The following is a 26,800-nucleotide window of genomic DNA, read 5'->3' on the forward strand; positions in this document are numbered from 1 at the left end:
AAATTCCATGGTACCTGTGGTAATGACACTCCACAATATCCACATCTTAATCCCCAGAATTTGTGAATACATTGGGATGGCCAAAAATCTCGTTCAGGTTTTCTGTAACATTTTATGGAAAAATTCGACTGAACTTTTTGGCCAACCCAATATTATGTTACATGGCAAAAGGGACTTTGCAGGTGTGATGTGGTTAAGGATGTTGTGACTCAGAACCTAACCTAGATTATCCAGGAGTGCTGATGCCATCGCAAGGGTCCCTGTACAAAAAAAGCAAGAATTCGAGTCCAAGAGGAGGGACCCAGAGGTTAGAAATGGGCTTTGAAGTTGGAAGCAGGAGCCACAGGCCAAGGAATGTTGGCAGCCTCTAGAAGCTAGGAAAGCCCAGGAGACTTGTTCCCCACCAGCCCTGAGCCTCCTTAGGGAGCACAGCCACCCCCAATACCTTGGTACTGACCCACTAAAACTCATTTTGATGTCTGACCTCCGCAGCTGTAAAATAATAAATAAATAATAACCTACTAAGTTTGTAGTCATTTGTTACAATAGCAGTAGATGCCAGAATCAACTCCTTTTTTGGCTGTGCTGGGTTTTTGTTGCTACACCTGCGCTTTCTCTAGGCACTGAGAGAGCTCATTGCAGTGGCTTCTTGTGTTTCGGAGTGAGGGCTCTAGGGCGTTCAGGCTTAGTTGCTCCGTGACGTGTGGGATCTTAGTTCCCTGACCAGGGATCAACCTGCATTGCAAGGGAGGTTTTTAACCACTGGGCCAACAGAGAAGTCCCAGAAGCAACTTTTAAGATCCTAATAATCAATACCAGTAATATAATTAACTATTTGCCAAGTTACATGAAACTAGTTATCATTCACAAATTCCAGACTCTAGAACAGATACCTCTCTCTTTCCTCTCAGCTTAATTAGATAATTCTGAAAAGTAAGTTCAGATGTGATTCCAAGCTATTTAAAGATGAGTGATCACATTATTTACATTGGGCCACTTTTTTTTTTTTAAGTTTGGGCTTTTATCAATAGTCAGGATTCCACCAAAGAAAGCAAACTGCTGGTTATATAACAAGCATCTGTTTTTCAGTCAATTCAGTCATATCCAACTCTCTGCCTCCCCATGGACTGCAGCACACCAGGCTTCCCTTCCCTCACCATCTCCCGGAGTTTGCTCAAACTCATGCCTACTGAGTTGATGATGCCATCCAACCATCTCATTCTCTGTCACCCCCTTCTCCTCCTGCCCTTGACCTTTCCCAGAATCAGGGTCTTTTCCAATGAGTTGGGACTTCTTGTCAGGTGGCCAAAGTATTGGACCTTCAGCTTCAGCATCAGTCCTTTCAATGAATATTCAGGTTTGATTTCCTTTAGGATTGACTGGTTTGATCTCTGTGCTGTCCAAGGGAACTTTCAAGAGTCTTCTCCAGCACCACAATTCGAAAGCATCAGTCTTTTGGTGCTCAGCCTTCTTTATGGTCCAACTCTCACATTTGTACATGACTACTAGAAAAACCATAGCTTTGACTATTGGGACCTTTGTGGGCAAAGTGATGTCTCTGTTTTTTAACACACTGTTTAGGTTTGTCATAGCTTTTTTCCCAATGAACAAAGTATTTTACTTTCATGGCTGCAGTCACCATCCGCAGTGATATTGGAGCCAAAAAAAGTAACGCTTCTGCAACTGCAGAAGCTGCTTAATCACTCTCTGTGAAACTATCGTCTTTCTTACTTAAGATGGCACCTGGTGTCCACAGGGCAGGCAGTCAAGAAGAGGAAAAAAATGGACATAAAGGGTGTGAAAGGGGGACAAACAAACCCACAGAGACAGACAGAAGCCTGTGTTGTGTCAGAGCTAGCCTCCAGCTCCACATCCTCCAACTCCAACAGGATGTGTGCCACACTTTGTCACACCTGGAGAATCCAGAAGGAAAAAAGAGTAGCTTGGGAGAGACTGGGCCAGCAGGTAACCTATGCATGTGACCTTCAACAGCAGCTTGGTACCCTGCACAGGTCTGCTGGGTGTAAGACTCCACCAGGCTCTGGCTCCACCCCTCCCTTCCCACTTGGATGCAAAATGTCTTTTATAGCCCCACAAGGAACTAAAGAGCCTCTTGATGAAGGTGAAAGAGGATAGTGAAAAAGCTGGCATGAAGCTCAACATTCAAAAAACTAAGATCATGGTATCCAGTCCCATAACTTCATTGCAAATAGAAGGGGGAAAAGTAGAAGCGGTGACATATTTTATTTTCTTGGGCTCCAAAATCACTGCAATGGTGACTGCAGCCATGAATTTAAAAGACGTTTGCTCCTTGAAAGAAAAGCTATGACAAACCTAGACAGTGTATTAAAAAGCAGAGACATCACTTTGCCCACAAAGGTCCCAATAGTCAAAGCTATGGCTTTTCCAATAGTAATGTACAGATGTGAGAGCTGGACCATAAAGAAGGCTGAGCACCAAAAAATTGATGTTTTTGAATTGCGGTCCTGGAGAAGACTCGGAGATCAAACCAGTCAATCTTAAAGGAAATCAATCCTGGATATTCATTGGAATATCACTGCGGATGGTGACTGCAGCCATGAAAGTAAAATACTTTGTTCACTGGGAAAAAAGCTATGACAAACCTAAACAGTGTGTTAAATGCTGAAGCTGAAACTCCAATACTTTGGCCACCTGATGTGAAGAGCCAGCTCACTGGAAAAGATGATGATGCTGGGAAAGACTGAAGGCAAAAGAAGGGGAGCAGCAGAGGATGAGATAGTTGGATGGAAAACTCCGAGAGATGGTGAAAGACAGAGAAGCCTGGCATGCTGCTGTCCATGGGGCCTCTAAGAGTCGAACATGACTGAGCAACTGAAAAACAACAACAACCCATCCGACACACACAGAGAGGAGAATTCTGGGGATGCAGTTTTGCTCCTTGAGTTGGCCCATTAAAAACTACGATATGGCTGTGCTCTTACAGCCAGCACCCTTGCAGAAAATTTCTTCACTTCATCTGAAAAGTGGAAGCTGTTGTGATTTCACATGGACTTTCATAAGACTTAAAAGAAAGACTATATATTCTAGGTACTCTGCCTAGAATATGACAGTCAGATTTCTGTTGAATGGGTTCATTGATCCTGTTGTGAACTTTGATGCTCAAAGAATGTGCTTTCAGTCTACATGGGTTACTCATAAACATAATTATTCCCTTGAAATTGTAAAACAGAATTATTACATGCAAATTTAAGATGAATGATAGCATCATAAAACTTTCATCCATTTCTTTATGACAAAAGCCCAAAATCCTAAGCAACGGTTCTGTGGTCAGACAATGTGGATTTGACCCTGGACTCCACCTTGTACTTGTCGTGTTAGCAAGTTAGGTGAACATGATAACTGCGGTGTTAGTAACAGAGGAAAGTGGTAGTTCTAACCTCTTGGAGTTGTGATATTAACTTAGAAAGTGTGAGTGCCTGCTTAAAATAGTACCTTGTACATACAAGTGTAAAACAAACTCTTCCCAACCCACCCCCACTGAATAATAAAAGACTGTTTCTGTGGGATTGAAAGCAAAATGATGGGAAAACATTATTTGATCTAGTGTTTTGTGTTTTTTAAATTTTATTGGGGTATAATTGATTTCTAGTGTGTTAATTTCAGGTATACAGCAAAGTGATTCAGTTATGCATATATATATTCATCCTTTTTTAGATTCTTTTCTCATATAGATTATCACAGAATAGTGAGTAAAGTTCCCTGTGTTTTTTTTTCTTTAAGTATAATTCAATTACAATATTTTATTATTTTCAGCTGTACAGCATAGTGATTTGATATTTTCATGCATTACAAAATGATCACCATGATAAGTCTAGTTGCCATTTGTCACCATACTAAGATTTTACAATATGATCGAGTATATTCCCTATGTCATATATTTGTTATACATTTATTCCGTAACTGAAAGTTTGTACCTCTTAATCTCCCTCACCTATTTCATTCATCCCCCAGTCCCTTAGTCTCTGGCAACCAACTGTTTGTTCTCTGTGAGTCTGTTTTGTTATGTTTTTTTTTTTTTTTTGAGTTCCACGATAAACATTTGCTCATTGTCATCATCACTTTTTCTAGTGTGTGGAAAACAGCCTGGAAGCTCCTAAATACTACCCTCCATGATGCAATGTCGGTGGTTTTGCTTTATTCTTTGTGCTTTTTTTTTTTTTCTTCACAATCATCTACAATAAATGTACAGGCTCTGTTTGACACAATTCCCCACCCCCACATAAAAACCGTTGCCTTTTTTTTGTCCCACCCTCTCCTTCCACCCCTTGCCTCTCTTTCATAAGCCCTTTCCTTTGACTCCATTTACACATTCTTCTCTACATTCTACCTTCTGCTCTTCCACATAGGAAAAAATACATAAAATTAGATCCTTTGTGTGTTTCCAAGATCAACCATGCATCTCACCTTCTCCATATAGTTTTCTATCATCATCCCATCTGTTAGAATTCTCTTGTTCCTCCTTTAGGTGAAGAGTGACAATTTCTGTCTTAATTCCTAACTATTAGGTAAATATTAAATGTATCTTGTGAATAGTTGTGCTGTAAAATTCAAGTATGATCAGCATAAGGAGAACATTTCCTTCTAGCCAGTGGGAGAGGCACACACCCTGCCAAAATCAACTCTGCCTTGTCAACTTTTAATTCAAAGAGCAAATATTTCTCCATGACCACCCTGTAATCTAAATATAGATTGCTTTAGCAAAAGTATCTGTGTTTTAAAAATATTTATTTCAAGATTCCAAATGTAATGCCAAGTTTAACAACATCAAAGCATAACAGTGTTTATTAACCAAGTGATGCTCTTCTTTTACTATTGCTTTGCATTTGTCCCCTCAAATTTTTATCTTGACAATCACAAGCCTATAGAAAAGTTGAGAGAATGGTATCCAAAATATCTTATATATCCTTCATGGAGTTCATCAGTTGTTAACTTTTTGCCATATTTGCTTATATTTGTTTAACCTGACCCACGTGAAACAAGTTACACACATCATGACTTTTCATCTCAAATAATTTCTTGTGTATCTACTAAGAATAAGGACATTATTCCACACGATCACAATACATGATTATACCCAAGTAAATGAACAAGAATCTTTCACGGTTATCTACTATGCAGCGTATATTCAAATTTCTCCAATTGTCTGAAATTGTCAAGTACAACAATTTTTTTTTTTTTTTGGATGCAAGATCCAGTCAAGTTTCAGAGACTGTATTTGGTTTTATTTCTTTGGTCTCTAGAATTGTTCCTTCCCCAGCCTTCTTCTTTGTGTATTTTTTTTACTGAAGAAAAGTTGAGAGACCTGGGTTCGATTCCTGCATCAGGAAGATCCCCTAGAGAAGGGAACAGCTACCCACTCCAGCATTCTGGCCTGGAGAATTACATGGGCAGAAAAGCCTGGCAGGCTATTGTCCACTGTTGCAAAGAATCGGACATGGCTGAGTGACTTTCACTTTCATAGTTGATTTAAATATCATGTTAGTTTCAGGTGTACAATACAGCGACTCAGTTTTATATATATATATATACACACACATACACACATATATTGTATATTCCTTTTCAGATTCTTTCCATTTTTTCCATTATAGATTGTATTACAAGATATTGAGGGCTTCCCCGATGGCACAGTGGGAAAGAATCCACCTTCCAATGCAGGGGACACAAGAGACACAGGTTTGATCCCTGGGTCAGGAAGATCCCCTGGAGGAGGAAATGGCAACCCACTCCAGTATTCTTGCATGGGAAATCACATGTAGGAGCCTGACAGGCTACAGTTCATGGGGTAGAAGAGGGTAGGAAATGAGTGATATTGAATATAGTTCCCTGTGCTAAACAGTAGGTCCTCGTTGGTTATCTATTGTCCCTCACTTTTTTTTAAGACATTGATTTTTTTTTACAACAATCCAGGCCATTTGTCTTCGAAATTGTTTCGTTTCACTTTCTGAATTTGTCCTACTATTCCTCATGATTAGATTCCAGCCAAACATTTTGGACAAGACTGTCTCATAGGTGACACCATTTATAGTAACTTTTGTTTGTTTTTTGGCCATGCCACTCAGCATTTCCCCAACCCCTGCCACCTGCAGTGAAAGTGCATAGTCTTAACCACTGGACTGCTGGGGAAGTCCTATTGTTTAGTTTTCAGTGCTTCGTATTAGGAGAGGCACAATGTTAGTTTGGATGATGTAGGGTAATGCCAGATTTGCTTACTTGTTTTTTTCACATAAATCATGCAATGATTAATTTGCTTGAGATTAAATGTAATTTAAGCTCAGTCGTGTCCGACTCTTTGCAACCCCATAGACTGTAGAGTCAATGGAATTCTGCAGGCCAGAATACTGGAGTAGGTAGCCATTCCCTTATCCAGAGGATCTTCCCAACCCAGGAATCGAACCCAGGACTCCCACACTGCAGGCAGATTCTTAACCAGCTGAGCTACCAGGGAAGCCAATTAACATAAATCATGCAATGATTAATTTGAGATTAAATATAATTTAATTATTAAATTATTTTGCTTGTCTCAAGCAATACTTTGAAAATCTTTGTTTTAGTAGATCCACACTGTTTTTCATTTTTTTCAAATGTTACAATCTTTCATAGGGTGGTATATTCAACATTTCACAAGATCTGGGATATCTACTAATATAGACTGAATGTTTGTTTCCCCCCTGCCCAGCATTCCTATGTTGAAACTCTACCCCCGTGTGATGGCTGTAGGCGGTGTGGCCTTTGAGAGTCACAGAGGCCTTTTAGGTCACGAGGGTGGAGCCCTTTATGAGTGGGAATAGTGTCCTTACACAAGAGCCCCCAGAGAGCTCCCTTACCCCTTCTGCCACCTGAGAAGACAACTAAGAGATAGCTGTCTGTGAACCAGGAACTGGACTCTCACCAGACACCGAACCTGCTAGCACTTTCCTCTGACTTTCAGCCTCCAGAACAAATAATTTTGTTGTCTAAGCCATCCACTCTATAGCCTTTTGTTATAGCAGCCCAAATGAACTAAGACAACTGGCCCAAATTTTTAACATCTGCAAATCATGTATTTGATAAGGGATTACTATGCAGAATATGTAGAGAACTCCTAAAACCTAACATCAAATAAACTTATGATTAGTCCTAGGGTTTTTTTTTCCTTCCTGCCTCTGGGCTATCCAAATAGCTTATTACATAATGTTATAACATTTGTTTCAGTCCCCTGTGAGAGTGTTTCTCTTTTCCTTATCTTTTACCAGATCTATCCCTGCCCCATATTTTAGCTTTCCAGTTTGATTCATGTAAAATAATTTATGTGTTAAGTGATGAATCCAGCCCAATACTAAAAGGAACTCCCTGGAACACATCATCCAACTAAAGAGCTTTTCAGTTAGATATTTAGAACATGTTGGGACTCCCTTGGCAGTTCAATGATTAGGATTCTACTTTCACTGGCTTGACCTGGGTTCCATCCCTGGTCAGGAAACTAAGACCTGCAAGTCATGTGGTGCAGCCAAAAAAAAAAAAAAAAAAAAAAGAAAGGATTAAACAACAACAAAAAGATCAACATTGTTGAAGTTACCCTCCCAATTTTATTCCATGTGTGGCCCCCAGAGGAACCTGTTGGCCTAAACTGTACGTTTATCCAGCACTGCTTTGGTCTTTAGTTCTAAATAGTTTTACCAGGTACATAGGATTCCTTCCATAGCATACTGTTCAGCTTCCTTGGTTTCAAGCTTTGTAAAAATGCGATCATATCATCTGTAGTTGTATCAGTTGGGATCTCTCTAGAAAACAAACTTCATGGATCAAGGAAAAGATTGTACTGAAGGAGCTACAAGTTGTGGCCTAAGCTGAGGGAACCAAGAAAGAACATGGTGCACAGTATAGCCAAAAAAAAAGAGAGAGAGAGAGAGAATGGGTGGATGGAAGCAAATCAATGAAAACCTGTCTATACTTGGTGGAGATTTTTCTCTCACTCCATGCAGTATTGCTTCTTAGGTTCAGCCTTGCTGTGTGTGATGGTGATTCATTCATTTTTAGGAACTGTTTAATATGCTGTTGGATGAATATACCGCCACTTATTAACCCATTCTCTCTGGGCTGTTTCTGGAGTTTTATGACTATGGACAATGCAGGCGGCCATGAAGATTACTGGGATGCGGGGGGGCAGGGGGGATGGGGGGATGGGAGTGGGTGGAGTGGCCGGAGGTTGCCTATAACCAAGAGTCTCATCAGAGCTGGGAAGAATCCTGGGCTTTTCAAAACCTTTTCTGGAGCAGACGTCTACTCAGTCACCTCACCTCACTCCAGGGGGGATTCATTAGCAAGATGACGGTTTTTGTTTTTCATTGTGTTAAAATACACACAACACAGAATTACCACCTTAACCATTTTTAGTGTACAACTCAGTGGCATTAAGTGCGTTCACAGGGCTGTTGTTCATAAAAGGAGTAAAATTGAACAGCTATCTGGCATGATCTTTATGCCAAGATTTTTCCCACAAACTTTACGTACATAATATGTTCAATTTTTCACATTTCTTGATTTATCTGTAAGAAAGGTACACACAGTTCTGGGTGGAATTTAGTTGAAAAGAGAATACAAGTTTGGGGGTGTTATTTATTTATATTTATTTTTGGTTGCAATGGGTCTTTGTTGCAACATGAAGGCTGCTTTCCACTTGCCATGTACGGGTTTCTCATCGCGGTGGCTTCTCTTGTTGCAGAGCAAGGGCTCTAAAGCCCAGGCTCAGTAGTCGTGGCACACAGGCTTAGTTACCTCGACATGTGGGATCTTTCTGGACCAGGGATCCAACCTGTATCCCCTGCATTGGCAGGCGGGTTCTTCATCACTGCACCAGGGAATCCTGTATATTTGTTGATAACTGAATCACTTTGCTGTACACCTGAAACTAACACAACGTAGTAAATCAACTGTGCTTCAGTTAAAAAGCAGGAATGAACAATCCACACATGCAATAACATGGATGAATGTCAGAAACATTTCCCTGAGTGAAAGCAGCCTGTTGTAAGAGTACATGTCACAGGGTTGCATTTCCATGAAGCTCTAGAATTGCTGTTCAGTTGCTAAGTCATGTCTGACTAGGACTGCAGCATGCCAGTTTTCCCTGTCCTTCACTATCTCCCAGAATTTGCTCAAACTCATGTCCATTGAGTCAGTGATGCCATCCAAACATCTCATCCTGTTTTCCCCTTTTCCTCCTGTCCTCAATCTTTCCCAGTATCAGGGTCTTTTCCAATGAGTTGACTGTTTGCATCAGGTGACCAAAGTATTGGAACTTCAGCTTCAGCACCAGTCCTTCCAATGAATATCCAGAGTTGATTTCCTTTAGGATGGACTGGTTTGATCTCCTTGTTGTCCAGGGGACTCTCAAGAGTCTTCTCCAACACCACAACTCAAAAGCACTGGGCTAATCTATGGTGGATAAGGTAAGGCTGTGGTGGGAAAAGGGTGGAACAGGAAAACCCATGAGGGGACTTCTGGGTGATGATGATTTTCTGTATCTTCATGGGAGTTTGGGTTACACAGGTGGTTCTCATCAACAGTACACTTGAGAATTATACATTTCAGCAGATGAAAATCTAACCTCAAAAGACAAAAATAGAACTATAAACAAATGTTGAACTCTAATTAAATAATGTGCCTGCTTAAGTATTAGGAGGAAGTGTGCTGATGTCTGCAACTGACTGTGAAATAAATGAAAAACACAGTGAAATTTTGGATGGAGGGAGGAGGAATGGGTACATGGACAGAAAGTGTGTCAGTTGCTCAGTCATGTCCAACTCTTTGTGACCCCATGGACTGTAGCCTATCAAGTTCCTCTGTTCATGGAATTCTCCAATCAAGAATACTGGAGTGGGTTGTCATTTCCTCCTCCAGGGGTTTTTGCCAACCCAGGGACTGAACCCGGGTCACCTGCTTTGCAGGCAGATTATTTACCATCTGAGCCACCAGGAAAGCCCCATGGACAGAAAGATATGGAATAAATCAATTGTAATCAAAGCATCAATGTTACATGGGTGTAACAGCCAGAACTAGCTTTTAAAAGTAAAAACTGGAGCACATTGATCATAAAGCTTTCCCATCACACTTAGACTAAGACCCAAACTCTTTCTGTGATCTGGTTCTTATGTACCTATTTCGCCTCAGCCCCTACTGCTCTTCCTAACAATGATGAAGCCTGCCTTTACTTCCTTGGCTAAACCCAGCTCGTGTCGACCTCAGGGCCTTTGCACTTGCTGTTTAGGGAAGGGTGAAGGACGGGAGGGTAAAGGACAGAGGGTAGAGCCCAGGACTCGAAGAGATGGGCATAGATTTGAGTGACCTTCTTCTCCTTGAATGCTCCAATTTGTCTTTTATAGTAATTTATGGACATTCCCTGGTGGCTCAGATGGTAAAGAATCTGCCTGCGATGTAGGAGACCTGGGTTCAACCTCTGGGTCAGGAAGATCTCCTGGAGAAGAAAATGGCTACCCACTCCAGCTTTCTTGCCTGGGAAATCCCATGGACAGAGGAGCCTGGCAGGCTACAGTCCATAGGTCACAAAGAGTCCAATATGACTGAGTGATCGACACTATGGATACTTGAAGATGTCTTTTCAGAACCTTTCATCTGAAAGAAACTGTGACAGAGCAGAAGCTGGAGATGTCTGGATTGAAATGCAGAGAGCACACTGCTGTTTAATGATAAACTGTCATGAGGTATACTGTTCCTCCTTCCTGCCAAGGCTGTCTCACCAAGATCAGACTGCAAAATCTTTCAGAAATGTCTTCAACTTATTAGTAATTTGGTGATGATGCTGGAATCCATAACTGCCTATTAGCTGCCACTTAGTGGCAGATATTTTACAGAGAGATGGGAGCAACCCAAGTGTCCATAAATGGATTTTAAAAATATGTTATATACCTAAATGGAATCACTTAGTTTTGTCTGACTCTGTGACCCTGGACTGCAGCCCACCAGGTTCCTCTGTCCATGAGATTTTCCAGGCAAGGATACTGGAGTGGGTTGCCATTTCCTTCTCTAGGGAAATGGAATATTATTCAGCCTTAAAAAGGAAATTCTGACATAGGCCAGAACATGGATGAACTCTGAAGATATTATGCTAAGTGAAAAAAGCCCATCACAAAATGACAAACACTGCATGAATCCACTTACACAAGGTATTTATTCAATCCACAGAGACAGTGTTTAGTGGATATAGAGTGTTTAATGGGTACAGAGTTTTAATGAGGGAGATGAAAAAGTTCTCAAGATGGATAGTCGTGGTGGCTGTATAACAATGAATGCACTTAATGCCAGAAAATGGTACACTTAAAAATGACTGAAATACCTATGTTTGATTTATGTTGATATTTGACATAAAACAGCAAAATTCTGTAAAGCAATTATCTTGTGATTAAAAAATAAATTTAAAAAAAATTAAAAAAATAATTGAAACAGTAAATGTTATTGTTATACATATTTTACAATTTAAAATATGACTTTTAAAATTTAAATTTATTCATTTTAATTGGAGGCTAATTACTTTACAATATTGTATTGGTTCTGCCACACATCAACATGAATCCACCATGGGCATACACGTGTTGCCCATCCTGAACCCCCCTCCTACCTCCCTCCCCATACCATCCCTCCGGGTCATCCCAGTGCACCAGCCCCAAGCATCCTGTATCGAACCTGGACTGGTGATTCATTTCTTATATGATATTATACATGTTAATAAGAAAGCTGTGGTACATATATACAATGGAGTATTACTCAGCCATTAAAAAGAATACATTTGAATCAGTTCTAATGAGGTGGATGAAACTGGAGCCTATTATACAGAGTGAAGTAAGCCAGAAAGAAAAACACCAATACAGTATACTAACGCATATATATGGAATTTAGAAAGATGGTAACGATAACCCTGTATGCGAGACAGCAAAAGAGACACAGATGTATAGAACAGTCTTTTGGACTCTGTGGGAGAGGGAGGGGGTGGGACGATTTGGGGGAATGGCACTGAAAAATATGACTTTTTAAAATTTGTATTTCTTTTGTGAATTGTCTTTAAATATTGGTGTTATTTCTATTGAAATTTTTCTTTTTCATAGTGACCAAAGAAATTCTATGCTTTGGATTTTAATCCTTTATTTTATACATATATATATAATATTTTCTCTCAATCTAACATTTCTCAGATATTTGTTTTTAAAGAATCATATAAAAGCCTGAAATGTCATAAGATCAAATATTTAGCATTTTCCTTTATTGCTTTAGACTTATTACTTTACAGAGAAAAGCAGGCCTTCTCCATTTCATAATTGTAAAACTATTTTATACTTTCATAGTTTTTCTATATTTAGATTTTAAATCTATTGGAATCTGTGTGTGTATGTGTGTATGGTGCAAGGTAGAGAATCTAATTTACTAATTTACTGTACTATGCTATGCTATGCTAAGTCACTTCAGTCGTGTCTGACTCTGTGTGACCCCATAGATGGCAGCCCACCAGGCTCCCCCGTCCCTGGGATTCTCCAAGCAAGAACACTGGAGTGGGCTGCCATTTCCTTCTCCAATGTATGAAAGTGAAAAGTGAAAGTGAAGTCGCTCAGTCGTGCCTGACTCTCAGCGACCCCATGGACTGCAGCCTCCCAGGCTTCTCCGTCCATGGGATTTTCCAGGCAAGAGTACTGGAGTGGGGTGCCATTGCCTTCTCCATATTGTACTATAAACTAACTAACCTAATTTATAGTTTCCTAAAGGAATGGCCAATTGGACTGAAAATCTTTTCTGAATGGTCTCTTCCTGACTGATTTGAAATGCTATCTTTATCCTGTATTAAATCTGTTTTGGCCTATTCTGTTTGACTTTTTCTCTATTTCTGCTCCAAAATCATACTGCTTTTATTACTGTAGTTTTATAGGAGCTTGTGATATCTGGTAGAGCAAGGCTTCTCTTATTTATATTTATTATCAAAAAAATTCTTTGCTAGTCTCACAATTTTATCTTTTAGATGAACTTTAGACTCAGCTTTCCAATTCCTAATGGAAAATCTACCAATATTCTGATTGGAATTGCATCACCTTTTTAGAAAGAAAGAAATGCCACCCTTAAATAATGACTCTTTGTAGGAACATTGTGTTCCCCATTTATTCAGATCTTTTACATTATTCAGTCAAGTCTTTTATTTTTCTTCATAGAGAAAAATGCCCATTTTTAATGCTGGCCAAGACCCATTTTGAATTCCAAAGTTCAGAAGAGCAGTGTGTTCCTTGTCAATGTCAAGTATCCAGGCTTTGTTTATCCGGATATCTAAAGAAAAGTATTTTATTCATATCAGCTCAGGTAAATTAGTTGAATGGTATTGGTGAAGAATCTACCTGCCAATGCAGGAAACCCAAGGGCCCCAAGTTTCCATCCCTGGGTTGGGAAGATTCCCCTGGAGTAGGAAATGGCAACCGGTTCCAGTATTCTTGCCTGGAGAATTCCATGAACAGAGGAACCTGGCAGGCTACAGTCCATGGGGTCACAGAGTCAGACACAACTGAGCAATTGAGCACACACACATCTCACTCAATATTTAGTTCATTTTGGCTTCAAAGATAAATAAGAAGTGAAGCAAGGGGACTTCCACATGGTCCAGGGAACTCAGGTTTGATCCCTGTGGGAGAACTAAGATCCCACAAGCTGAGAAGCAGCAAAGCCCATGGGCCACAACTTGAGAGTTCGGGAGCCACAACGGAAAGATCCTCATGCTGCAACTAAGACTCAAAGCAGCCAAATAAATAAGAAGTGAAGCAGAAAGTGAGAAATCATGCTACAACAGCTAAGACTGTCTTTAAATACATTTCATGTGAAAGTCCAAGTCAGCATTGGTGGAAATTTTAATCTTGCATATTTTGATAAACAATCATCACCTTATACAGACACATCCAAGCATGCAAGACTTTCAGCTTTTCCTCTCTATAAATCATGCATAACAGATTAGTATATTCAAAAATTTTCATATGTTACTTGAATGTATCATTTGCTTTCATACGTTTTTCAACTTGAATTTTCTCTGGGTAACAAAGTGCTTTCCATAAAAACACACAAAAAAAACCCCAAAACTGCTTTCCGAGATAAAAAGTAATATTAGCAGAATTTACAGTTAGGAATTACACCTAAAATGCAACGGTAGCCTTTATAGTAAGTTAAAGATGTAAGGGAACACTACTGGACTTAACCAATGCTGTATTCTAGTGAGTAAGCACAGCCAGATCGTATGAGCCCGAGTTCTCATTTATAGCACTCAACTTAAAGTTGGTTTAATCAAATGTATTGTCTAACGTTTTACGCCCAAAACATATATCGGTGTAAAAGGAATAAATCTAACAAGAATCTAGGTACTGTAAGCTCTGAGAATCACCGAGGAATAACAACATCAGATATTTTATTGGGCAGGCTTCTCTGGTGGCTCAGCAGTGAAGAACTGGACCGCCAAAGTAGGAGACATGGGATCTATCCGTGAGTCAGGAAGATACCTTAGAGAAGGAAATGGCAACTCACTCCAGTAGTTTTTCCTGGAAAATCCCATGGACAGGGGAGCCTGGTGGGAAACAGTCCATGGGGTGGCAAGGAGTAGGACACAACTTAGCGACTGATCAATAGTGAACAACCATTTTATTGTGTGCTCTTTGCCAGCACTGCTTTAACTCCTTGGACCTTCTGAAAAAGGCATTAATATCACTCCAGTTAAGTCCTATTACCAGTCCTTCTCCCCTTCCCTGGTGGGGTCACAGGTTTCTGCAACCAAGGTAGTGCAGCTGCTGTAACCACCCTTGACTCAGACCTGCATTTGCACCACCTTGTCCAGACTATCTCTTGCCTCCCTGCTCTGTGGTTTCCCATCTCCCCAGCAAATTTCTTACCAATCATGTTTCATTTCTACGCCCTCCTAAAATTTCCAAACACCTTACTTAAAAAAAAATCAAAGTGGAATCAGCATCTGATGATATTATAGGTGGGACTAACTACACCAGATTTTTTTTTCCTTTTTAAATAGCAGCTTCTTGTTGAATTGAATCTGCATGAAACCCTAACCAAACATGTAAAACTTCAAAGACAAATGAAAAATTTATACCGCCTATGTAAATATCCACTTCCTGTACATTCTGTTCATTTGTTTCCTATTTATAGGTATTTTAAAAATATCCATCTTTATTTGCTTCAAAATAATAAGGATGGACGAGATTGGTCATGGTTGGATGGCTTTGGGGACTGGTTGACTGGAACACGGGGGTTTAGTATACTGTACTTACCTCTGAGTATGAGTAAAACCATCCCTAATTAAAAAAAACTGTAATGGCCAAATTATGGCACAGCCATACAAGGAACTATTAAGCCAATATTAAAACATTTTACAAATAAAGAAAAACCCAGAGCTTCCCTGGTGGCTAGGTGGCAAAGAATCTGCCTGCCAATTCAAGAGATATGGGTTCAATCCTGATCCAAGAATTTCCACGTGCCGCGAAGCAACTAGGCCCACAGGCCACAACTACTGAGCCTGTGCTCTGCAGCCTAGGAGCTGCAGCTACTGAAGCCCAGGCACCCTACAGCCTGTGCTCCGCAACAAGAGAAGTCACCACAATGGGAGGTCCGAGCACCACAGCAGGCCCTGCTCGCCACAGCTAGAGAAGAGCCCGAGCAGCAACAAAGACCTAGTGCAGCCAAAAATAAATTTAAAAAAATTTTAAAGAAAACCCCAAACATATATGAAGAAAATTCAACACGTTGAAAACAATTATTTTTAGCTTCCAGGATTAAGTGATTCGTACTTTTCAGTTTTTTAAAAAAATGTAATCCTAAACATTTATGATCTGAAAACTAACTTGTTACTTTCTGAGCTGCTTCCCATCATCTATTTAAGATTATTACCTATTGAAGGTTAATGTTTTGAAACTCTCAGCTGCCTTGCAATTAAGTGATGGAACAACTCTGGATTGTAATAGGCAGATATATACTTAGAATTGATCTGTAGAGATTAATAGAAATCACCCATATTTCAGTTTCACAATGCTTGTTTTCATGGGGAAAATGTCTAAATGTCTGACAAATTACGTTCTTGAAATAAAATACTACGTAGTGCTTACAAATGCTATGGAAGAATACTCATTAACCTAGGGGAAAAGTTCACAGTATGGGAGAGACTACAAAACTGGATGTAGAGGGAAGTCCCTGGCGGTCCAGTGCTAAGGGCTCTGTTTTCACTGCCAGGGCCCAAGTTCCATTCCTGGTTGGGGAAACAAGATCTGTAAGCCGTGTGGCTCAGCCAAATGCAGAAACTAAAAATGGAAAAATGGACTTCCCTGGTAGTACTCTGGATAGAAGAATCACTTAGCCAATGCACGGGACAGCGGTTTGATATTTGGTCCGGGAAGGTCCCACATGCCTCAGAGCAACTAAGGAGGTGTGCCACAACTACCAAGCCCATGCCCCTAGAGCCTGTGGTCCGCAACAAGAGAAGCCACCACAATGAGAAGCCAAAGCTCCACAGCTAGCGTATCCCTCACTCTCTGTAACTAGAGAAATCCCTGCTCGCAGCAATGAAGACCTAGCACAACCAAAAAAAGAAAACAACCAGAATGTATGATGCCAATTTTATAAATTCATATAAGCACAGAAAAGGATCTGAGAAAAACGCATCTTTAAATAGTTGCCTAGAGAGTGAATGATAATTTCAGGTGTTTTTAGCTTGTCTGTTTCCTGTGGTTTTCCCCCCAGTGAGCATGGATTGCCCTTGTACTCAAATTAGACACACATACATACACATTTATCCTCCCTGCACCTGCCAAATCCCCTGTTCCCAACCTCACAGACTTTTGCACATGCTTCTCAACGCCCCTACAACTCTTTTCTGGGGCCTCTGTGATTATCATGCATCTCTGCATCACGCACCAGGCTTTGTGCTTTAAATCCTCTAATTGGACTCATCTGAAGGTCAAATCTAACCTCAGACAAGCCCAAATACAGGGCTCTTGCTGACTTCCCTAGCTAACAAATGAGACTGTAAGATTTGTCAGTGAAGTGATAGTCATGTCTGTTTGTGACCCCGTGGACTATATAGTCCATGGAATTCTCCAGGCCAGAATACTGGAGTGGGTAGCCATTCCCTTCCCCAGTTGGGATTTTCCCAACCAGGGATCAAACCCAGGTCTCCCACACTGCAAGTGGATTCTCTACCAGCTGAGTCACCAGGGAAGCCCTGGTTCTATTTGTCAGCATTATTACTTAACAGTTCTCTTCCTTGTCCTTCTAGGACTGCTGTACTGATGTCCAACCATTCCTATCACTTGGTTCTTGTTCAGAACTAGTTCAAAGTGTAGGAGATGAAATTTTCCTAAGTACTGATCCCAGAAAAGATGCCTCAAAGTGGTTTTTCTATTTTTTAATTGAAGGACAGTTGCTTTACAGATTTGGTTTCTGTCAAACATCAACACGAATCAGCCATAGGTATACATACCTAAGACGTAGTTTTTTTTTTAAAGTAATAGTTTTGACGGCTGAGGGGAACATCCACTTACGAGTTCACTTTTTTAGAAAATTAATCTCTTTAAACATACAGTTATAGCAATGAGCTCAGAGTAAGAAAATACTTGTGACTGTAAACACGTTATCACATTCTTAGGGGTGGGATGGTTGGGTAGTACAACACTGCCAGATGGGTTACAGGGTTAAACTATTTTCTCATTGGATTTTTAGATACCCCTTAACCTGAGTGCCAAAGAATTGATGCTTTTGAACTGTGGTGTTGGAGAAGACTCTTGAGAGTCCCTTGGACTGCAAGGATATCCAACCAGCGCATTCTGAAGATCAGCCCTGGGATTTCTTTGGAAGGAATGATGCTAAAGCTGTAACTCCAGGACTTTGGACACCTCATGCGAAGAGTTGACTCATTGGAAAAGACTCTGATGCTGGGAGGGATTGGGGGCAGGAGGAGAAGGGGACGACTGAGAATGAGATGGCTGGATGGCATCAGACTCGATGGACTTGAGTCTGAGTGAACTCCGGGAGTTGGTGATGGACAGGGAGGCCTGGCGTGCTGTGATTCATGGGGTCACAAAGAGCTGGACACGACTTGAGACTGAACTGAACTAACCTGTGAGAAATAGCTGCTAGAAATTCTGGTACCCGAAAACGGCATGAAGTAGACATTCACACAGCAAAATGTTTCAGCTCCTTTAAATTTGCATATGCACGCTCTGACCTATTCTATCAAAATTTATAAACTGAAGAAAAGAATGGCCATCCACTCCAGTATTTTTGCCTAAACACCCCATGGACAGAGAAGCCTGGTGGGCTACATTCCATGGGGTCCCAGAGTCAGACATGACTGAGCCAACCAAGTTTTATTGGCATCAGGATTAAGAATTTTCCCATTCTCCAATGGTTGCCAAAGCCCTCTTTTCAGTACCAGTTCAACCCAAAACAATGTCCTCTGGATTTTTTTCTGTAGTTTCACTTTTTAAGATGCCACATCTTGCCACTCCCTGTGAACTCTGATCTTATGGGGCCATTCAAATGGCACATGGCCTTCGCAGAGTTCTATGACCCTGTAGGGCTCGTTTCTAAAGCACTCTTGCATCCTACTCATCAAATCCACATGTGACGTAACATCAAGTGTAGAGAGCTCTAACCTCTTTCACGGCTTCTCCCTCTTCAGTGCTGACCCTTGCAAAGTGCTATCTCTAGCCCCACTTCTGCGTTTACCCAATCAGCACAGGTGTCCAGTATTATCTCTGAAGACTATTTAGATAGGAAAACAGGACAATACACAAGAAAACAAGTCTTGAAAATATGCAAACACACACCTAGTTCCAGCTTACTCAGTATTTAAAACTTACTTTATAAGAAAAGTAATTACGTATTTATTTTGCTTCAGAGGACAAGGCGCTCATTTCCCAATAAGCCAATTTAGTCACAAAAATTTCTGCAAGGTACACATAGAAGTTTTATAGAAAAAAAGAAGTATTTCACTCTTCCAAAATTTTAGTAAGACTGTAAGAACAAAAGTGGCAATTCTTTAAAATCTAGGGAACTCCCTGGCGGTCCAAGGGTCAGAACACTTCAGGCTTTCACTGCTGAGAGGGAATGAAGGTCCTCCAAGTTACTGAGCCAAAAATATATATAAAATTTAAACCAGAACTTAATATATGCATTTCAAGAAATTCTTTTATAACTGAGATTTTATTGGTTGTTTTGAGGATCACTACACAGACATTTCAATTTGTACACAATTCTTCACATACGTACCAGAAATCTAAAATATCATGTAGTTGTGATTCTTAACAGTTATTCCAGTGACTTTCCAGCTTAAAATTTGGAGCAAACTTTCCTTAACAGGATATCAAGTACCAGTATCTTCAAATATTGATATGTTGTTACATCTTAAGTCCCACTGATTCACAATTTAATATCATATATACTACATACCCAAACTGTCAATCGTTCACAGCACATTAACCAAGTTACTAGGAAAACTGGACTACCACGACCAAAGATGTTATAGTATAGTGCACAAAATTCTGACCAGGAGAGCCAAGATCAAAAAGTGGTTTTCTGTAGGAAATAATTCTACCAAAACAATATGGGAAGAGAAGTAATTTAAAGTGTTCAAGACATTAACTGCACAACTGACTCCAAACTGCCATTTAGAATGCTTTTGTATTATAGGATATAAAAGCTACCCCCCATCTATGGAATGTTAAGCTGACACCCAAGACAATCAAAGCCTCCCGTATCCAATATCCCACTATTTTCTGGTTGTACCAAAAAATAAACAACCAGCAAATGATTTCACCTCTTAAAAAAAAGCATTTACACTTAAAAAATGGGATGAGGTGGGATTCCCTCCTTTTTAAAAATGTTTCTAAAGCTACTAAAAAACTTGCATTTACAAAATAGTTGATAAAAATATTCCTCTGGATTGTACAAGAAGGGAAACAGGGACCACTGACAGGACTTGGTGTGTGGTTATTAATCAGACTTGGCTTCTTTCTCTTCTGCTTCATCAGAGGCTGGGCTCTGCAAATCAAATGAAAAAAGTGATCAAACATTTGACTCCTGCGTCATTCCTATAATGTCACCAATATTTAGCATTTATTACAATGTAAATTTTCTTCATTGTACTATTGTGTCTTAAAAATACATTCAATCCTCAATATTTATAGATTCTGTACTGGTGAATTCACCAACTCACTAAAGTTATTTGTAAACCCAAAATCAATACTGATGGCATTTCCAGTCTTGTGCAAATACACAGCAGTAGAAGCCATGAGTCACCTGACATGCAGTCTCAGCTAACCCTTCTTGTTTCAGCTCTAACACTGTAAACAAGCAACTATTTCACAGTCTATTTAGTGCTACACGTATCAATTTTTTTTGTCCTCATGGTGGAGAAAATGTTGAATAGACAAGTCTAGTGTTATCCAAGACCATGTGCAACAAGGTTGTGGTGTACTATCTGGAGAAAACCAACAACAGACAGCGTCACTGAAGCACGTTATACTGCTGCTTCTCTTGGTCCTGCGTTCTATATAATTTCTCAAAAACACGTATTAAGCATGAATACACGTAAGGCTGGGGGCTTCCCTGGTGGCTCAGTGGTAAAGAAGTCACCTTCAAGGCAGAAGATGCAGGAGACTCAGGTTTGATCCCGGGTCAGAAGATGCCCTGGAGAAGGACATGGCACCCCATTCCAGTATTCTTGCCTGGAGAATCCCATGGACAGAGAAGCCTGGGAGGGTACAGTCCATGGGGTTGCAAAGAGATGGACATGACTGAAGCAACTAAGTACACACACACTTAAGGTTATGGTTTGATCTGTTGAGGGAAATGTTGCAATGAGTGTTTGAGAATCTAACCCTGTATTTCCACTATGTGCAAGTATCCAGTACTTGGAGCAACCTTATAGAATACAACCATCATGGATAATGAGAATCAACTATAGTTTGATAAAAGGGATTAGAAGGTGACATTCTCCCCTTATAATTGTATTATTTACCACAACCTTGAAACCCACTTATTTTTATAGGTAAAATCTTTTTTTTCAGAGCTTAAAAGGATAGATTGAGGACATCAATCCTTTTAATTGATGGAAGTTACTACCTAAATCTAGACAAGTGGCTACTTTTAAGAAAAACTTCATTATATAAAAGTGAGAAAAATGTGAAGAATTAAGGGAATGGATTAAAAATTTTTAAAACGGAACATCCAGAATATTAGAAACTAACCAAGGCAATGTATGTATACCTATGGTTGATTCATGTTGAGGTTTGACAGAAAACAAAATTCTGTAAAGCGATTATCCTTCAATTAAATAAATTTATATTAAAAAAGAAACTAACAAGATTATGAACAGATCTACAGATGGCAATTTGGATAAAAAAAAGACCAGAATGTTTAAACAAAATCTCTACATTATGTTAAAAAAAAGAAATATCATTTAGTAAAAGAAATCTTCAATAGGAAAGAGAGTACGTCAAGGCTGTATATTGTCACCCTGCTTATTTAACTTCTATGCAGAGTACATCATGAGAAACGCTGGACTGGAAGAAACACAAGCTGGAATCAAGACTGCCGGGAGAAATATCAATAACCTCAGATATGCAGATGACACCACCCTTATGGCAGAAAGTGAAAAGGAGCTAAAAAGCCTCTTGATGAAAGTGAAAGAGAGCGAAAAAGTTGGCTTAAAGCTCAACATTCAGAAAACGAAGATCATGGCATCTGGTCCCATCACTTCATGGGGAATAGATGGGGAAACAGTGGAAACAGTGTCAGACTTTATTTTTCTGGCCTCCAAAATTACTGCAGATGGTGACTGCAGCCATGAAATTAAAAGATGCTTACTCCTTGGAAGAAAAGTTATGACCAACCTAGATAGTATATTCAAAAGCAGAAACATTACTCTGCCGACTAAGGTCCATCTAGTCAAGGCTATGGTTTTTCCTGTGGTCATGTATGGATGTGAGAGTTGGACTGTGAAGAAGGCTGAGCGCTGAAGAATTGATGCTTTTGAACTGTGGTGTTGGACAAGACTCTTGAGGGTCCCTTGGACTGCAAGGAGATCCAACCAGTCCATTCTGAAGGAGATCAACCCTGGGATTTCTTTGGAAGGAATGATGCTAAAGGTGAAACTCCAGTACTTTGGACACCTCATGCGAAGAACTGACTCATTGGAAAAGACTCTGATGCTGGGAGAGATTGAGGGCAGGAGAAGGGGACGACCCAGGATGAGATGGCTGGATGGCATCACTGACTCGATGGACATGAGTCTGAGTGAACTCCGGGAGATGGTGATGGACAGGGAGGCCTGGCGTGCTGCGATTCATGGGGTTGCAAAGAGTCAGACACGACTGAGCGACTGGACTGAAGTGAACTGAAAAGAAATCTTTAAAAAAATCTCACTAGCAATTAATAAACATATATACAATAAAAATGGTGAATCCGAATGTAAAGTTCTGTGTACAATTTCTTGTTTACAGTAAAAAAAAGAACCCATTTATAGGTAAAATTTAAAATATGATCTAAATTCATAAAAAATCTTCTGCCCACTTGAAGCAGAATACAAACTTTGTTCAATATTATAAAGATGGTCTTATCTGCTGCATTATCCTCTGTTCAGTCAAAATTAATCACACACACACTCCTGACCTCCTCGTTTTTAGTCTCTCCATTTTCTGCAGGTAAGTCTTCTTTAGTCTCCTGGTTGGCCACTTCCGCCTGTTTTCCCTTTGCTCCTCTTTTCCCTTTTGTTTGCACTTTTTTGTCTGAAGATTTATCCTGTGATAAGAATAAGAGTATATTTAAGTATCAACTCTGCACTCAGCAACATTTTCTGACTTGCTAGGAGTTGTCCCCACCATAGCTGCAATGTTAGTGCTGCTGCTTATCAGTCTTGAGTTACAGAACACACTTCAAGGTCAGCCCCCAGCAAACAGGACCACAAATCATGCTGAGGTCCTAACAGCACCTGTATACCAAGCCTCACCAGACTCAAGATAATTACATCTAAAGCCTTAGCAACTCCCCTTCTCCACTGCTCTCTGAAGTTCCACAGGAGAGAACAGACAAACTGAAGAATTTTTGGAGGGCTCTCTCCCAGCCCTTGTAACCCTACCCACCCCTAAACTTCTTTTAAGTGGGAACAACAATCAAACTGTCAAATAACCACTGTCCTGAGGATTCACCTGAGAAAAACACCATGTTTTAAGGTCAGATTGACTATCCTGCTACAGTTAGTCCCTTGATATACAATCAACAGCTAAAAAGATCGAGTTTATAATTTCATTTAGGTGTATGAAGTATCTGAAAACGCACAGGTATATGATGATAAAAGACTTTCAAAGGTTATGCCACTTTAAAATAATATACAACAGTATTTCTGGATACCATCCACCAGTGGGGAAGGAGAAATCTAACAAATATTTATTTCCTGTAAGTAGAGAATAGTTCTAACAGCCAAATTAAGTAAAGTCACCAGTGAGTTGCATACTACTGACCAATATTTGCATTAAATAGCCACAAAGATACAGAAGACCTTACAACTTTAATGCTAAGGGAGCAGGGGATCAGTGGAATGGATTCTGTGCCAACAATGGCATTCCATACAAGACAGCAAGTCAACCACTAGCAACTGAGTATCTTTAGAATAAACAATAAATTATCTAATAACAAGCGTATTTGGGGCAACACTGCTACATACAGACACACCATGAAATGTCACAATACTTTCTGCATTTAAAAGTAATTCTTTAACAATCTGATTGCTTTAGATTTCTCATTAATTTCATAACTGCTATCAGAGCAACATAAAAATATAAAACCTTAAATGGGTAACAGCCTAGACTGAAATATCACTTTTAACTACTAACAGCTGGAAATCAAGATGAAACAAAATAAATCTACATGTCTGTAGTATGGTAATCAATACACCAAAAGCTTTACCTTCTGTTTAAGGCTTTAAAGTGGATCAATCATGAAGACCAGTATTATTAAAATTAAAGAGAAAAAAAAAACTTCTCCCTTTTCCCATTTTCCTTTTGGAAACTGAGCCAACAGGTTTGTTTCTCAAGGAACATGCGAAAACTTACCTGTTGGCCTCTGAAAGGGAAGAAGAAAAACGTTAATTACACCCGATGGCCCCAAATGCAACTGATAGTAAAATTTGACTTTTTTCTTTTTGGCCAGACTGTGCACCCTGTGGAATTTCAGTTCCTTGACCAGGGATCGATCTGGGGTCCCCTGCATGGGGAACTCAAGAGTCTTAACAAACTTACCATTGGGGAAGTCCCTGAACTGTTTTCATTAAAAATAAATAGATAAATAAATAAAACCCCAAACTTTTAGGACAGATCAAAACAGAGACAGGTAAATAAAAAAGATGTAAGAGAAAACAGGCATAGCATTTTAGCCAATTGGTTTATTGAAAAAGTAAATAATAAAAGACGAGTAGCAATAATATACTTTACAAGTGGATATTTTCCAACAAGATCTACTATTTTCCCTGCATTCATAAAGTTTCCCTTTACTGATTTTTCGTATGGAATTCATTTTCAGGTCTGAGAAATTCCAAGTTGGCCTACTACACCTATACCTTCTTTAAATCCACTTTAAGAAGATCACAAAACAACTTTCTACTGGAAAAACGCTGTAATTTTTACACTCAGCTCTGTACAATATTTAAAGACAAAGGAAAATTTTTTGGTATTATTCAGTATTTAGCTTTCACCTAGACTCTTAGGAAAGGGGAGATAACAATGAAGACTGAGGGGAGAAGAGGCTTCTAATAGCAAACTTTCACCTAAGTTTTGAGTTAACAGAAATTAATCACACCACGAATTTCCCCTGAAGAACAAAGAAGAGCTTTAGAGGGTGGTATCAATGCTAGATCCAAAGAGTCACAAATGATGTACACGTTATTTTGCTGTTCCAACTTAGATTTTCAAAATACAAATATCCAACAACTACCCAATCACCCTCCGTGTGAATAAAGCAATCAGGAATCTATTTCAGAGCAACACTATTTACAATCATCTCAAAGAATGTCAGGATAAAACAATTTAGAGAACTTTCACATAAACTATACAAAATAATCTTAGAAGAGGAACGTTCTCAGAGAACATAATTTTTGATCTCCCCCTGCACATAAGATATAATCCCCTACATTGCTTTGCCAATCTCACATGCAAAAACTTAAAACAGTCCACATCTCCTGGCCTCAGTCCTAGTTTTTCTAATACTCAGAATAGGAAGGCCAAGCATGCAACAGAGAACCACCAAAAGGGAACCATTAACCATAACATACACAAAACAAAGAATTTATTACCCTGGTGAGTGAAAATTATTCTTCAATATTTTCAGTCGTCTTAAATTTCCCAAATTCTGGAGCAGCACTAATGTGATACGTTATACTCCCATCAGCCAGAATGATGACTACATTCACTGAATTTTACTCATACTAAAAAAGGCAGCTGGTGATGGACAGGGAAGACTGGCATGCTGCAGTCCGTGGGGCCGCAAAGAGTCGGACGCCACTGAGCCACTGAACTGAAAAAAGGCACTGTTTACTGAAGTTATTATAACATAAAACTAAAGTGGTAAATAAAATAACCCTCCGACCACTTTTCAGCAGACTGTGACACTAAACTGTGGTTGATTTGCAGTCTCAAAGTTAAGACCTCCGTTGCCAGCAGTAACCGTTAGAGACCTGCAACAATTCAAAGACACCATGATCTCTAAAGGCTGAGTCTGAAACCTACCTTTCCCGCCGCCTTTTTTGGCTTCGTTTCCACTTTCGCAGGAGCCGGTTTCTGAAAGACAAAAGGTAACACTGAGCTTCTTCCCTAGGTTCGAACCCACGGAAAAGAAAGGTTAGGGGGCTCGCTTTACTTACAGCTGACAACCTCGCCGATCTCCTCTTGGGCTTTGGGAGAAAAAAGGAAAATGAGCAAGGAATGCGCGGTGCGGAGCAAACCTAGCCCACCCCCGGGAGCGGAACGTGGTCTTACCTCCTCCTTCGCCGCCCCCTCGGCGGAGCTGACCTGCGGGAGAAAAAAGAGGGCGAGTGGGCACAGCCCGTGAGCAAAAGTGCCCGCGCGCCCCGGGCCCGTCTGCGCGCGAGAACAATGCCCGGCCGCGTGACGTCAGCGGATTCCCGCCGCCGCGTTCGAATCTCGCACCCGGCTCCTCGGGCTGCCGAACGTTCCAGAACGCGGCACCGAGGCCACCGTGCGCTGGCCCTCCCGCCCGCCGCAAGTCCGGCCGCTTCCCCGGCCCCGCGATGCAGAGGAAGCGGGGGGCTTGGGCCTCACGGGGCTCTGGGCACGGCCGGGCGGCGGAGTGGGCGTGTGCGGGACGCGGCCACTACTCACCTTCCTCTTGGGCATCGTGGCGACGGGGCGGGCGAGAGCCGTGTGCCTGAAGGCCGCGGCGCGCCGAGAGCCTTCGCGAAGCCGAGTAGCCTGACCGCAGCCGCTCCTCCCGCCGCCCGAGCTGCTGGGACCCGCGGCGGGGGTGGTGGGAGAACCGGATGGAACCGGATTGGGAGCCCGCCCCCTCCTCCCCCCGCGTCCCCCGGCCGCGGGCTCCCCCTCCCCGCCGGCCGGGCCGCCCCTCGCCCTCGCCCCCGCCCATTGGCTGCGGGGTCCACCGCTCTGCGGCCCGCACCCCGAATAGGTGAGGCCGGCCGTCACTCGACCACTGCGCCCCGCCCCCGCTCTCGGCGCCCCCA

The 26,800-nt window shown here is 40.8% G+C and overlaps 1 protein-coding gene across 1 annotated transcript; it reads right to left on the minus strand.

Moving 5' to 3' along the window:
- Positions 1 to 19,248: 19,248 nt before the first annotated feature.
- HMGN1 (high mobility group nucleosome binding domain 1) lies at positions 19,249 to 26,456 on the minus strand. Its single transcript, XM_052642420.1, has 6 exons — positions 26,442 to 26,456; positions 26,079 to 26,111; positions 25,964 to 25,993; positions 25,830 to 25,880; positions 22,723 to 22,851; positions 19,249 to 20,091 (listed from the first exon to the last, which is right to left on the minus strand). Exons 1-6 carry the CDS (start codon positions 26,454 to 26,456, stop codon positions 20,044 to 20,046), a joined length of 306 nt encoding a protein of 101 aa, XP_052498380.1. The 3' UTR covers positions 19,249 to 20,043.
- Between the last annotated feature and the right edge of the window lie 344 nt (positions 26,457 to 26,800).

The sequence above is a fragment of the Budorcas taxicolor genome, chromosome 1 (genome assembly GCF_023091745.1).
Source record: "Budorcas taxicolor isolate Tak-1 chromosome 1, Takin1.1, whole genome shotgun sequence".
NCBI lineage: Eukaryota > Metazoa > Chordata > Mammalia > Artiodactyla > Bovidae > Budorcas > Budorcas taxicolor.